Here is a 15769-nt window from a genome sequence, read left to right as displayed (position 1 = left end):
TGAGATCGGATGCCATGTCGCGTTTTGAGAGCCCCTGATGTGCCTAAACAGTAGAAGCCCCCCACAAGTGACCCCATTTTGGAAACTAGACCCCTTAAGGAACTTAACTAGATGTGTGTTGAGCACTTTAAACCCCCAGGTGCTTCACAGAAATGTATAAAGTAGAGCCGTGAAAATAAATAATTTTTTTTTTCCTCAAAAATGATTTTTTTTTAGCCTGCAATTTTTTATTTTCTCAAGGGTAACAGGAGAAATTGGACCCCAAAATTTATTGTGCAATTTATGCTGAGTAGGCTGATACCTCATATGTTGGGGTAAACCACTGTTTGGGCGCATGGCAGAGCTCGGAAGGGAAGGAGCGCCGTTTTGGAATGGAGACTTTGATAGAATGGTCTGCGGGCGTTATGTTGCGTTTGCAGAGCCCTTGATGTACCTAAACAGTAAAAACCCCCCACAAGTGACCCCATTTTGGAAACTAGACCCCCCAAGGAACTTATCTAGATGTGTGGTGAGAACTTTGAATGCCCAACTGCTTCACAGAAGTTTATAATGCAGAGTCGTGAAAATAAAAAATATTTTTTTTCCACAAAAAAGATTTTTTAGCCCCCAAGTTTTTATTTTCACAAGGGTACAAGAGAAATTGGACCCCAATAGTTGTTGTCCAATTTGTCCTGAGTACACTGACACCCCATGTGTGGGGGGGACCACTGTTTGGGTGCACGGCAGAGCTTGGAAGGGAAGGAGCGCCGTTTTGGAATGCAGACTTTGATAGAATGGTCTGCGGGCATTATGTTGCGTTTGCAGAGCCCCCGATGTACCTAAACAGTAGAACCCCCCCCACAAGTGACCCCATTTTGGAAACTAGAGCCCCCAAGGAACTTATCTAGATGTGTGGTGAGAACTTTGAATGCCCAAGTGCTTCACAGACGTTTATAATGCAGAGTTGTGAAAATAAAATTTATTTTTTTTTTCCACAAAAAAGATTTTTTAGCCCCCAAGTTTTTATTTTCACAAGGGTAACAGGAGAAATTGGACCCCAAAAGTTGTTGTCCAATTTATCCCGAGTACGCTGATGCCCCACATGTGGGGGTAAACCACTGTTTGGGTGCACGGCAGAGCTCGGAAAGGAGGGAGCACCATTTGACTTTTTGAGCGCAAAATTGGCTGTGGCGTTTAGAGACCCCTGTACCTAAACAGTGGAAACCCCCCAAATCTAACTCCAACCCTAACACCAACACAACCCTAAGGCTTCTTTCACACTTCAGTTGTTTGGCGTCAGTCAGCTCCGACTTAGTGACGGATCGACGGATCCGTCACAATTGTTGAGAAAACGGTTCTAACGGATCCGTTTTTTTGACGGATCCGTTACTTGGGGGTTGTCTGGGAAAAGTATCTTTTTGGAGCATGCACAATTGAAAAAGCGGATTGGGGCATTGGATCCGCCGAAATGACGGTAATGACGGATCCGTCGCCCATAGGCAGCCATTCTATGGAATGACGAATGCGACGGATCTGTCGCGAACCGCCATTTCGGCGCAAACAAAAAAACATTACAATGGCCTTCATTGTCTAGATGACGTCCGCCAAATCTCGACGGATCCGTCACATGGCGGATGGAACGGACGACCATCCGCCACAATCCGTCACTAATGCATGTCTATGGGAAAATAGCGGAACCGCCAAAAAAATGGCGGATCCGCTATTTGACGAAAATGGCGGTTTCAGACTGACGCCAAAAGACTGAAGTGTGAAAGAGGCCTAACCGTAATGCCAACCCGATCCATAATCCTAATCACAACCCTAAGGATAATCGCAACCCTAACCTCAAAACAACCATAACCCTAATCAGAACCCTAAATCCAACACACCCCTAATCCTAATCTCAACCCTAACCTCAAACCTAACCCTAATCCCAATACACCCCTAATCCCAACCCTAACCCTAATCCCAAACCTAACCCTAATCCCAAACCTAACCCTAATCCCAAACCTAACCCTAATGCCAACCCTAATCCAAACCCTAACCCTAACTTTGGCCGCAACCCTAGTCCTAACTTTAGCTCCAACTCTAACTCTAGCCCTAACTTTAGCCCCAACCCTAACCCTAAATTTAGCCCCAGCCCTAACCCTAAATTTAGCCCCAACCCTAACCCTAACCCTAATTTTAGCCCCAACTCCTCTCTCCTGCCGGCCGGCAGATGGCAGCAGAGAGCGGGCGCATTGCACATGCGCCCGCCATTTTCTTTCCATAGGAAGAAGCCGGCGGCCAGGAGAAGACACAGGAGGACCCAGGGACACCGGTAAGTATGATAGGGTCCACGAATCCCCCTATTTCTCTGTCCTTTGATGTGCGATCACATCATAGGACAGAGAATTACACATCGCGCTTTTTTTTTTCTTGCGGTCGCCGGTAAACAGTTAATTACCGGCGATCGCAAAACATGGGTCGGTAAAAACCGACCCCGATCATGTTCTTTGGGGTCTCGGCTACCCCCAGCAGCCGAGACCCCAAAGATCTCCTGGGTGCCGGCCGGCATTTTTAAAATGGCGGCGCCCATCGGGAGCTACGAGGAGCACCGGGGGAGACAGGTGAGTGTCGGGGGGCATCAGGGGCGATTGGGGACCCTATTTCTCTGTCCTCCGATGTGCGATCACATCGGAGGACAGAGAAATTAAATGGGAAATAGCGTTTTTGGTTTTTTTGCGACCGCCGGTAAACGGTTAATTACCGGCGATCGCAACTTGGGGGTCGGTAAAAAAACCCTGAATCATGTTCTCTGGGGTCTCGGCTACCCCCGGTAACCGAGACCCCAGAGAAAATCCCACTCTGGGGGGCGCTATTCACTTTTTCCACAGCACCGTTAATTAACGGCGCTGTGGTTTAAGTACCCTTAGCGGCCGCCGTTAAAAGGCGTATCGGCGGTCGTTAAGGGGTTAAGGGTCCATTTAGACAGACAGATATTGGCTTGTGATGAACACGCGTTGATAATATGGGAGCATGTTTCTTCTCTCTCCCCATAGAGCACAGATGAATACTTGGTCAAACATTCATGTCTACGAATGATTCGGGAGAGGCAGCAACCTCAGGTATAATTGTAGGTTTATGGTAACATCACTAATTATATGTCTATGTCTGTGGCCTGGACTGTTCTTGAGTAATGGATAATTGGGTTCCATATATATATAAAATTGGTTTCCCTGTAGAATGTAAGCCCACAAGGGCAGGGTCCTCGCCCCTCTGTATCAGTCTTTAAATGTTAGTTTTCTTACTGTAAGTGATCTCTGTAATTTGTATGTAACCCCTTCTTATGTACAGCACCATGGAATCAATGGTGCTATATAAATAATCATAATAATAATAATATATTGTATACCCTGGAGTGAACGGCATCAAAATTATATCTATTGTTCAGTGACTAGTCGCCTACTAGCACCCCATCTTCCATGTGACAGAGTATTGGACACTCTCATATTTTACCACTCGTGTCTAGAGAAATGCTCCGGAGTCAGTGCTATTAGGTGGTGTCCGTCTCACACACTCCGACAGCTACATACAGAGGGGAGGAGCCGTATGGTCGCATATTCGGAAATCATAGCATTGGCGCAAATATATGGATTAGATAGGCCCAGGCAATTTTCTGCTTTCTGGTATAATCTATTCTTGGTTGTGTCTATGACGCAATTACTTTAAAACAGTTCTTGTTTTTAAAAGCTCTGACTAGTTCAGTATATCAAATAGGTTACTTAGAATATATATTAATAACCAGAGCCATGATGGATATTATATAAAACACTAAAAAAGAGAGCTTTTTCCATGAGGTTTGTTATGTATGTTTGATGTTCTATCATCTCAATCTGTCCTTAAACCCATATTGCAGATGCACAGTAGTAGTGTAGCATACTTATTACCGGTCAAATCTAATCTGACAGGTGCCCCGCCCCTATGAAAGTGTATCAAACTGTCTAACCCCTCCCATCGACAGTGTGTAGCCCCTCCCCTCCAGTGTAGCCACTCCCTTCCACAGTGTGTAGCCCCTCCCCTGTTATATTATGTAGTGCTATTAGTGTATCTATGAAAATTGATAGGAGCATTATTCTGCATTCCTGAAGAATAACTTATGTCCGGCACACGCCACCTTAAGGACAGGTAACTTTATAAGCAGCGATGCTTGGCTCTATGTGAGAACTGTTTAATTTCTGCTGTCACCATCATATAATATTGAGATTTAGCTGACAATGTTACATCACTCTATCAGATACTATCACTGGACACCATCTGGACAGGATGTGGCGCCTCTGTGGTTCTGGTTATTTTATCTGTTGGTATCTGTTATCTATATGGTAATCACCTCCTAACAGACTGAGAGTGCGGAAAAATTATGTGGACAACACTTCATTCTAAATTTATAAACTACCAGTGATTATATTATATTATATTCAACACCGCTGTATGCTGTTACATACCATGCTGTAATCCGGCAGAAATGTGCTGTGTTTGATACATAATACTTTTTTGAATAAAATCTTTAAAACTCATACAATGTCTGTCATTTTTTCATAATATTGAGAAATATACTATCATATAATAGTAGCCAAATAATCGCATTTGATAGAGACATATATAATATGACAATATCAAATTCATTGTGTAACACAACATGGTAATAAGTCTGACATTGATTAACTATCAAAGGTATTTTGATTGTGTCACTATCAAAATCACTGCGCCGTACAGACACAAAATAGTAATAACTATTTAATTGATAGCAACATTATCAAACCAATTTAATGATTTGATAATGCTCCTATCAATGTTAATAGATACACTAATAACACTACAAAATATAACAGGCGTGGGGTTACACACTGCGGAGGAGAGGGGTTACACACTGCGGAGGAGGGGTTACACACTGTGGAGGAGGGGTTACACACTGCGGAGGAGGGGTTACACACTGCGGAGGAGGGGTTACACACTGCGGAGGAGGGGTTACACACTGCGGAGGGGAGGGATTACACAGTTTGATACACAGCGCCATGTATAATCTGAATTTTCATTGAATTGGGGACACTACGGACAAAAAAAACCAAAACAAAACAAAGAAAACACATAATATAAAACATCTAGCCTAGAATTGTCTATTCTGGTGAATGAGGAGAATGTGACTCTTCTCTTATTTATTCTGTGTTGATTCCTCATCAGGACGGTTACCTGTAGGAACTTCCTCTTTGCACCGCCACTCATCTCCCCGCACATCACTTTCTCCTTTCTCCATTACGGCTTTATGATGATTTCGCAGGAGATTTTCCCAGGATTTCAAAACTGTGAAAATAATGTAAAAGTCACAGACAGAAGGAAAACTCACGTGGAATGTTCAATATAGACACTTTCACTACTAACTCGAGTGGCATCTGAGCCGACATTTGATTGTGAGATCACTATCACCAATATCACCAGTGCTGCCCTCAGCGTCAGTACAGCAACGCCTAGTGATGGAAGCAGGGGTCACTGGAGCCGGGTCCGCTAAGTGTACTACATTACACAAAATTATTTCCTTCATTAATTTCTCTTCACATTTCGGGTGCACTAAAATTTTAAATTTTTTATCATATAAAGATTGCCTTGTCTGGAAGTTTTGTATTTTTGGGGTACACACTATATTATGCCACTTCCTTATGATATAAATGTCACATTAGAGAAATCGTCTCTCCCTTTTTAATAATTACACACAGCACAGTATGGTCTAAAGCATAGAAATAAAACACGTTTATGTGAGGGAACGTAAAGGAGCCACACCTCACCACCCCATCTGATGTTAATATTATGTCAGCGGGATCACGTGGTAAGTTCTCCCCACTTGTACCAACGTGACGTTCCGCATCCCCTAGGGACACAAAGTCAGCTTGGCATAGTTCTACACAGACCCACTCCTGTCCACACGGGCCCAGGGAGGTACGGGGAGTGAGAGGTGGCCCACGAAGGCACTGACGTGACACTACACTCAGCCACAACCCTGACAGGCTGAAAGGCCCATTTCACTAACCCCAGTGAAACAGAACCTTATCAGCCTGGGAGGACTGCCACCAGTTCCTCGTTCGATATATGCCTGGTCCGTTAACAGGGTTATATCGGGCCAGAAACCCGCCCCCAGTAGCATTTGAGATTACGCCGAGAAACAGATGTGTGGATTTATGAATGGACATAAAAGAGCAGCCCAAGGTTAAATTATATATTTAATCGCCTTAAGGCTGGGGTGGGGAATCTGTTTTCTACCAAGGGCCATTTGGATAATTATACTATCCTTCGGGGGCCGTACACAAAGCACATCCTGATTTTGGCACTGGTGTCAGGAAGTAATCTTTCATTGCATGCCCTTCAGTGTTCAGTAGTGAACACTGTGTGTGTACTAACAGAGTAAGAAGAAATTAATGACCTGGTGGCAATCAAAATAGAGCTCCCGCCCAAGAATGTCGTCCCTGAGAATCTGCTCGGGGGCCTGATAAAAGGTAATCGTGGGCCATAAATGGCCATGAGGCCTGAGGTTCCCCACCCCTGCCTTAACCCCTTTACCCCCAAGGGTGGTTTGCACGTTAATGACCGGGCCAATTTTTGCAATTCTGACCACTGTCCATTATGAGGTTATAACTCTAGAACGCTTCAACAGATCCTGATGATTCGGACATTGTTTTCTCGTCGTGACATATTGTACTTCACGATAGTGGAAAAGTTTATTTTATATTACCTGCGTTTGTTTGTGAAAAAAAAACGGAAATTTGGTGAAAATTTTTAAAGTTTCGCAATTTTTCAACTTTGAATTTTTATGCCCTTAAATCACAGAGATATGCCACACAAAATACTTGATAAGTAACATTTCCCACATGTCTACTTTACATCAGCACAATTTTGGAACCAAAATTTTTTTTTTTGTTAGGGAGTTATAAGGGTTAAAAGTTGACCAGCAATTTCTCATTTTTACAACACCATTTCTTTTTTAGGGACCACATCATATTTGAAGTCACTTTGAGGGGTCTATAAGATAGAAAATACCCAAGTGTGACACCATTCTAAAAACTGCACATCTCAAGGTACTCAAAACCACATTCAAGAAGTTTATTAATCCTTCAGGTGTTTCACAGGATTTTTTGGAAAGTTTTAAAAAAAAATGAACATTTAACTTTTTTTTTCACAAAAAAAATTTACTTCAGCTCCAATTTGTTTTATTTCACCAAGGGTAATAGGAGAAATTGGACCCCAAAAGTTGTTGTACAATTTGTCCTGAGTACGCTGATACCCCATATGTGGGGGTAAACCACTGTTTGGGCGCGTGGCACAGCTAGGAAAGGAAGGAGCGCCATTTCTCTCGCGTATCACCCCTACTCTGGAACCCTCTACCACAACACATCAGACTCTCGCCCACCATCGAAACCTTCAAAAAGAATCTTAAGACCCACCTCTTCCGACAAGCCTACAACCTGCAGTAACCACCGATCAACCAACCGCTGCACGATCAGCTCTATCCTCACCTACTGTATTCTCACCCATCCCTTGTAGATTGTGAGCCTTCGCGGGCAGGGTCCTCTCTCCTACTGTACCAGTTATGACTTGTATTGTTCAAGATTATTGTACTTGTTTTTATTATATATACCCCTCCTCACTTGTAAAGCGCCATGGAATAAATGGCGCTATAACAATAATAATAATAATTTTACTTCTTCAATGCAAAATTGACTGTAATTGAGATAGGACACCATGTTGCGTTTGGAGAGCCCCTGATGTGCCTAAACATTGAAACCCCCCACAACTGACACCATTTTGGAAAGTAGACCCCCTAAGGAACTTATCTAGATGTGTGGTGAGCACTTTGACCCACCAGGTACTTCACAAAAGTTTATAATGTAGAGCCGTAAAAATAAAACAAATCATGTTTTCACAAAAATGATGTTCTCGCCCCCAATTTTTTATTTTCCCAAGGGTAACAGAAGAAATTGGACCCCAAATGCTGATGTAAAATTTGTCCTGAGTATGCTGATACCCCATATGTGGGGATAAACCACTGTTTGGGCGCATGGCAGAGCACAGAAGAGAAGGAGCGCCGTTTGACTTTTCAATGCAAAATTGACTGGAATTGAGAGAGGACATCATATCACGTTTGGAGAGCCACTGATGTGCCTAAACATTGAAACCCCCCACAAGTGACACCATTTTGGAAAGAAGACCCCCTGAGGAACTTATCTAGATGTGTTGTGAAAACTTTGAACCTCCAAGTGTTTCACTACAGTTTATAAAACGCAGAGCCGTGAAAATAAAAATTCTTTTTTTACCATCAAAATTATTTTTTAGCCCCCAGTTTTGTATTTTCCTAAGGGTAACAGGAGAAATTGGACCCCAAAGTTGTTGTCCAATTTGTCATGAGTACACGGATACCCCATATGTAGGGGTAAACCCCTGTTTGGGCGCACGGGAGAGCTCGGAAGGGAAAGAGCACCGTTTTACTTTTTCAACGCAGAATTGGCTGGAATTGAGATCGGACACCGTGTCGCGTTTGGAGAGCCCCTGATGTGCCGAAACAGTGGAAACCCCCAATTATAACTGAAACCCTAACCCAAACACACCCCTCACCCTAATCCCAACCATAACCCTAACCACACCCCTAATCCCAACCGTAAATGTAATCCAAACCCTAACTTTAGCCCCAACCCTAACTTTAGCCCCAACCCTAACCATAATGGGAAAATGGAAATACATTTTTTAAAATTGTATTATTTTTCCCTAACTAAGGGGTGACGAAGGGTGATTTGATTTAATTTTATAGCATTTTTTTATGATTGGCAGCCGTCACACACTAAAAGACGCTCTTTATTGCAAAAAATAGTTTTTGCGTCTCCACATTTTGAGGGCTATAATTTTTCCATATTTTGGTCCACAGAGTCATGTGAGGTCTTGTTTTTTGCTGGACGAGTTGATGTTTTTATTGGTACCATTTTCGGGCATGTGACGTTTTTTGAACACTTTTTATTCTGATTTTTGTGAGGTAGAATGAACAAAAACCAGCTATTCGTGAATTTCTTTTGGGTGGGCGCTTATACCGTTCCACATTTGGTAAAACTGATAAAGCAGTTTTATTCTTCGGGTCAAAACGATTACAGAGATACCTCATTTATATCTTTTTTTATGGTTTGGCGCTTTTATACGATAAAAACAAATTTTATATAAAAAATAATTATTTTTGCATCGCTTTATTCTGAGGACTATAACTTTTTTATTTTTTCATTGATGGCGCTGTATGGCGGCTCTTTTTTGCGGGACAAGATGACGTTTTCAGCGGTACCATGGTTATTTATATCCGTCTTTTTGATCGCGTGTTATTCCACTTTTTGTTTGGCGGTATGATAATAAAAGCGTGAGTTTTTGCAAGCCACCTCCCTGCAGGACCCGGAAGGCCCCCTGCGGCCATTTTGGATCCGGGCCTGAAGGGAGGAGGAGGTAGGAGATCCTAGTAGCAACGAGGTCACATCGCGTTGCTCCGAGAGTCTCAGGGAAGCACGCAGGGAGTCCCCTTCCTGCGCGATGCTTCCCTATACCCCTGGAACGCTGTGATCATCTTTGATCGCAGTGTGCCGGGGGTTAATGTGCCAGGAGCAGTCCGTGAAGATGGGAAATCCCGGACCGCGACGCCCATTGGACCAGAACTGGACTGGGACCGCCCCTGGGCAAGTATAATCTAACCTCTTTTTCTCATCTTTCAGGTTACATCGGGGGCTCAGATGAGCCCCTGATGCCGGTGGACTTAGCTCACCTTCGATTTTGGGGGTGACAGGTTCCCTTTAATGAACTGTGCGGTCACCCATGGTGACTGGAAAGAGTAAGGTCCAGCATGTGTAGTGACTGCAAACTAATGACGTGTGTGCTATACGAGTAGAGACATTGATACGGTGTACGGACACCCCCTGGGAACTGGTCAAGGAGGACTGGTGAGTGTAGTGTCTGAACTGTGAGTTACAGCCGTATATGTTGGTGCCTATTGTGTTCCACGAAGTGTAATGGACTGTGCATGACCCGGTTTATGACTGCATAATAAACCGCATGGACTGTTTAATAGAGAAAATCGTGCCTGTGTGACTGAATCCCGTTGCTAAGCGAAGTGTCCTCCAATACATTCAGTAAGCGCTATTACACATGGCGTACTGGTGACATTAGCTTAAACACTGAATAATGGCCCCACACGGTGTGATGGGCTCCTTACCAGTCCTTACATTTTATAAATGCCAACCACACAGTATAATGCCCCCCACAGTAGTTACTACACTTTAGGATGGGCCCCCCACTGTATGAGAACCTCCACAATAGTCCCCACACTTTATAATGGCCCCCACAATAGCTGCCACGCTGTATAATTGCCCCTACAGTATCCCACAAACTGTATATTGGCCCCCACATTGGCTGCCACACTGTATAATGGCAATATAGAAGAATTACACCAGAAAAATACACCAGAAGGAAACAGCCTTGTCAACACCAGTCAGATCACAAATGCACTGGCAGAATGCAGCAGACCCCACTATAAAGGCAGGGGCAGCACAGGTGCAAACTACTGATAAAAGCAGCCACACACCTACCAGATATGGAGGCGATGGCTGACAAGAAGGAAAAAAAGCACAGAAATGAGGCTTGAGTAGAACGCCAGTCACACAGGTACGTGTGATGCACAGTGTGCGGTTTACAGCCAATTAATGACGCCCATAATATTATGTCAGGCGGCTGTCCAGCACTATATAAGTGAACCCAAGGACAGACGCCCCAGTACACCCAACCAACAAAAAGGGGCCTGGCTGCATCCTGCAAAAAATGGTAAAAAGTGCAATTTAAGATGAAAAAAATAATGCATCTGATAAATACATTAAAGGGAACCTGTCACCCCCAAAAATCGAAGATGAACTAAGCCTACCAGCATCAGGGGCTTATCTACAGCATTCTGTAATGCATTCTGTAATGCTGTAGATAAGCCCCCGATGTGACCTGAAAGGAGAAAAAGAGGTTACATTATACTCACCTGGGGGGGGGGGGGGGGGGGGTGTCACGGTCCGGGGCCTCCCATCTTCTTACGATGACGTCCTCTTCTTGTTTTCACGCTGCGGCTCTGGCGTACTTTGTCAGTGCTGTTGAGGGCAGAGCAAAGTACTGCAGTGTGCAGGTGCTGGGCCTCTGACCTTTCCCGATGCCTGCGCACTGCAGTACTTTGCTCTGCCCTCAACAGCACTGACAAAGTACGCCAGAGCCGCAGCGTGAAAACAAGAAGAGGACGTCATCGTAAGAAGATGGGAGGCCCCGGACCGGACCACGACGCCCATCTGACCGCACTGCAGCGGGGCCGCCCCTGGGTGAGTGTAATCTAACCTATTTTTCTCATCTTTCAGGATACATCGGGGGCTTATCTACAGCATTACAGAATGCATTACAGAATGCTGTAGATAAGCCCCTGATGCCGGAGGGCTTAGCTCATCTTCGATTTTGGGGGTGACAGGTTCCTTTTAAATGAGGCATTGGTTGATATTTTGGCAAAAATTAGATAAGCTCAAAATCCAACGCCGAGGATCCTCATACTACTTTCAAAAACAGCAACATAGAAATTTATTTTCAGGATGCAGCCAGGACTGTATTGGGTTGTGAGCTTCAGCAACTTGTCTCTCTCTCTTCCCTCCTGTCTCTCTTCCCTCCTGTCTCTCTTCCCTCCAGTCTATCTCTTCCCTCCAGTCTCTCTCTTTCCTCGTCTCTCTCTTCCCTCCAGTCTCTCTTCCCTCCTGTCTCTCTTCCCTCCTGTCTCTTCCCTCCTGTCTCTCTCTTCCCTCCTGTCTCTCTCTTCCCTCCTATCTCTCTCTTCCCTCCTGTCTCTCTTCCCTCCTGTCTCTCTTCCCTCCTGTCTCTCTTCCCTCCTGTCTCTCTTCCCTCCTGTCTCTTCCCTCCTGTCTCTCTTCCCTCCAGTCTCTCTCTTCCCTCCTGTCTCTCTTCCCTCCTGTCTCTCTCTTCCCTCCTGTCTCTCTTCCCTCCTGTCTCTCTTCCCTCCTGTCTCTCTTCCCTCCAGTCTCTCTCTTCCCTCCAGTCTCTCTCTTCCCTCCTGTCTCTCTTCCCTCCTGTCTCTCCCTTCCCTCCTGTCTCTCCCTTCCCTCCTGTCTCTCTCTTCCCCCCTGTCTCTCTCTTCCCTCCAGTCTCTCTCTTCCCTCCTGTCTCTCTCTTCCCTCCTGTCTCTCTCTTCCCTCCTGTCTCTCTTCCCTCCAGTCTCTCTCTTCCCTCCAGTCTCTCTCTTCCCTTCTGTCTCTCTTCCCTCCAGTCTCTCTTCCCTCCTGTCTCTCTCTTCCCTCCAGTCTCTCTCTTCCCTCCAGTCTCTCTCTTCCCTCCAGTCTCTCTCTTCCCTCCTGTCTCTCTCTCTTCCCTCCTGTCTCTCTCTTCCCTCCTGTCTCTCTTCCCTCCAGTCTCTCTCTTCCCTTCTGTCTCTCTTCCCTCCAGTCTCTCTTCCCTCCTGTCTCTCTCTTTCCTCCTGTCTCTCTTCCCTCCAGTCTCTCTCTTCCCTCCTGTCTCTTTCCTCCTGTCTCTCTCTTCCCTCCTGTCTCTTCCCTCATGTCTCTCTCTTCCCTCCTGTCTCTCTTCCCTCCAGTCTCTCTCTCTTCCCTCCTGTCTCTCTCTTTCCTCCTGTCTCTCTTCCCTCCAGTCTCTCTCTTCCCTCCTGTCTCTCTCTTCCCTCCTGTCTCTCTCTTCCCTCCTGTCTCTTCCCTCATGTCTCTCTCTTCCCTCCTGTCTCTTTCCTCCTGTCTCTCTCTTCCCTCCTGTCTCTTCCCTCATGTCTCTCTCTTCCCTCCTGTCTCTCTTCCCTCCAGTCTCTCTCTCTTCCCTCCAGTCTCTCTCTTCCCTCCTGTCTCTCTCTTTCCTCCTGTCTCTCTTCCCTCCAGTCTCTCTCTTCCCTCCTGTCTCTTTCCTCCTGTCTCTCTCTTCCCTCCTGTCTCTTCCCTCATGTCTCTCTCTTCCCTCCTGTCTCTCTTCCCTCCAGTCTCTCTCTCTTCCCTCCAGTCTCTCTCTTCCCTCCGTCTCTCCCTTCCCTCCAGTCTCTCTCTTCCCTCCTGTCTCTCCCTTCCCTCCTGTCTCTCTCTTCCCTCCTGTCTCTCCCTTCCCTCCTGTCTCTCCCTTCCCTCCTGTCTCTCCCTTCCCTCCTGTCTCTCCCTTCCCTCCTGTCTCTCTTCCCTCCTGTCTCTCTTCCCTCCAGTCTCTCTCTTCCCTCCTGTCTCTCTCTTCCCTCCTGTCTCTCCCTTCCCTCCTGTCTCTCCCTTCCCTACTGTCTCTCTCTTCCCTCCAGTCTCTCTTCCCTCCTGTCTCTCTCTTCCCTCCTGTCTCTCTTCCCTCCTGTCTCTCTTCCCTCCTGTCTCTCTCTTCCCTCCAGTCTCTCTCTTCCCTCCTGTCTCTCTCCTCTCTTCCCTCCTGTCTCTCTTCCCTCCAGTCTCTCTCTTCCCTCCAGTCTCTCTCTTCCCTCCAGTCTCTCTTCCCTCCTGTCTCTCTTCCCTCCTGTCTCTCTTCCCTCCTGTCTCTCTCCTGTCCTCTGTCTCTCCTCCTTACCTCTTTGTAGGGACTAGAACGCAGTTGATATTTGGAGGTAATGATGTCACCGGAAGGGGCGGGGCCTCCCTCAGCCCAGTGAAGAGCTGATCGCAGGATGCAGCGTTTTGCACTTTCTTTCCTTCTTCCTGGCTGACTCTGGCTCCGCCCCTCCCTGTAGCCCCGCCCCTCCCATGTGACCCCACAGGCTGAGCTGTGAGGCTGTAGAGGGGAGGGAGCAGCTGTGAGGCGTCCTGTCTCCTCTGCTGACTGCAGGCTGTGGTGACTCCTGCTGCACTGTGTCCGGCTCTGCACAGCGCCGAGCGCTATCTGTCCGGGCTCTGCACAGCGCCGAGCGCTATCTGTCCGGCTCTGCACAGCGCCGAGCGCTATCTGTCCGGCTCTGCACAGCACCGAGCGCTATCTGTCCGGTCTCTGCACAGCACCGAGCGCCCTCTGTCCGATCTCTGCACAGCGCCGAGCGCTCTCTGTCCGGTCTCTGCACAGTGCACAGCAGGTCCGTATTTCCAGCTCCTGTTGCCTGAGGTGATGAAGAGCAGAATGGTGGTGACTGTAGACAATGAGAGATCGCTGATGAGCTGCGGCTCCTGGGACATAGATGTTGGCCATGAGGAAAATGCGCTTCTTGTCTGTGACTCTGCACACAGGGGCATTCACTAGGGATGGGTCAGGGGTAGAGGAAGCCTGGAATGGCCGGCAGTTTGGTAGGTGCCCAGTACATTTATACATATAGGACTCTGTCACCTCAGTATTAATATAGTGATTTTAACGGTTGATAAACATTAAAAAAAAAACAGCCGCAGGCTCTCCTGTCCTCACCAAAAATTATCTTCTCCACACACTTGGGGTTTTGATCAAACATTCTCACAGCTCATGAGGCCGCAGTCTAACGCACGCACACACCAGTCTTTTAAAGATTTTCTGCATTTTCATGATTATGAAAATTGTACATTCACACTGAAGACATCAAAACTATGAATTAACACATGTGGAATTATAGACTTAACAAAAAAGTGTGAAACAACTGAAAATATGTCTTATATTCTAGGTTCTTCAAAGTAGCCACCTTTTGCTTTGATGACTGCTTTGCACACTCTTGGCATTCTCTTGATGAGCTTCAAGAGGTAGTCACCGGGAATGGTGTTCCAACAATCTTGAAGGAGTTCCCAGAGATGCTTAGCACTTGTTGGCCCTTTTGCCTTCACTCTGCGGTCCAGCTCACCCCAAACCACCTTGATTGGGTTCAGGTCTGTTGACTGTGGAGGCCAGGTCATCTGGCGTAGCCCCCCATCACTCTCCTTCTTGGTCAAATAGCCCTTACACAGCCTGGAGGTGTGTTTGGGGTCACTGTCCTGTTGAAAAATAAATGATGGTCCAACTAAACGCAAACCGGATGGAATAGCATGCCGCTGCAAGATGCTGTGGTAGCCATGCTGGTTCAGTATGCCTTCAATTTTGAATAAATCCCCAACAGTGTCACCAGCAAAGCACCCGCACACCATCACACCTCCTCCTCCATGCTTCACGGTGGGAACCAGGCATGTAGAGTCCATCCGTTCACCTTTTCTGCGTCACACAAAGACATGGTGGTTGGAACCAAAGATCTCGAATTTGGACTCATCAGACCAAAGCACAGATTTCCACTGGTCTAATGTCCATTCCTTGTGTTCTTTAGCCCAAACAAGTCTCTTCTGCTTGTTGCCTGTCCTTAGCAGTGGTTTCCTAGCAGCTATTTTACCATGAAGGCCTGCTGCACAAAGTCTCCTCTTAACAGTTGTTGTAGAGATGTGTCTGCTGCTAGAACTCTGTGTGGCGTTGACCTGGTCTCTAATCTGAGCTGCTGTTAACCTGCAATTTCTGAGGCTGGTGACTCAGATAAACTTGTCCTCAGAAGCAGAGGTGACTCTTGGTCTTCCTTTCCAGGGGCGGTCCTCATGTGAGCCAGTTTCTTTGTAGCGCTTGATGGTTTTTGCCACTGCACTTGGGGACACTTTCAAAGTTTTCCCAATATTTGGACTGACCTTCATTTCTTAAAGTAATGATGGCCACTCATTTTTCTTTACTTAGAATTTGTATTATGGCAAGAAAAAAACAGCTAACAGTCTATTCAGTAGGACTATCAGCTGTGTATCCACCAGACTTCTGCACAACACAACTGATGGCCCCAACCCCA

At 46.2% G+C, this 15769-nt stretch overlaps 1 protein-coding gene across 1 annotated transcript in view; it reads right to left on the bottom strand.

Moving 5' to 3' along the window:
- LOC143785576 (uncharacterized) overlaps window positions 1-15431 on the bottom strand; it is a 96930-nt gene extending 81499 nt beyond the window's left edge. The window contains exons 1-2 of the mRNA XM_077274558.1: window positions 13597-15431; window positions 5209-5319 (exon numbers count right to left, since the gene is read on the bottom strand). Of these exons, the coding sequence (XP_077130673.1) occupies window positions 5209-5272 (64 nt within the window). The 5' untranslated portion in view covers window positions 5273-5319; window positions 13597-15431. The remainder of the gene's footprint in view (window positions 1-5208; window positions 5320-13596) is intronic.
- Window positions 15432-15769: the final 338 nt, after the last annotated feature.

The sequence above is a fragment of the Ranitomeya variabilis genome, chromosome 7 (assembly GCF_051348905.1).
Source record: "Ranitomeya variabilis isolate aRanVar5 chromosome 7, aRanVar5.hap1, whole genome shotgun sequence".
In the NCBI taxonomy this organism is placed as follows: domain Eukaryota; kingdom Metazoa; phylum Chordata; class Amphibia; order Anura; family Dendrobatidae; genus Ranitomeya; species Ranitomeya variabilis.
Note: the sequence above shows the minus strand (reverse complement) of the source record. Positions and strands in the feature narration are given on the sequence as shown.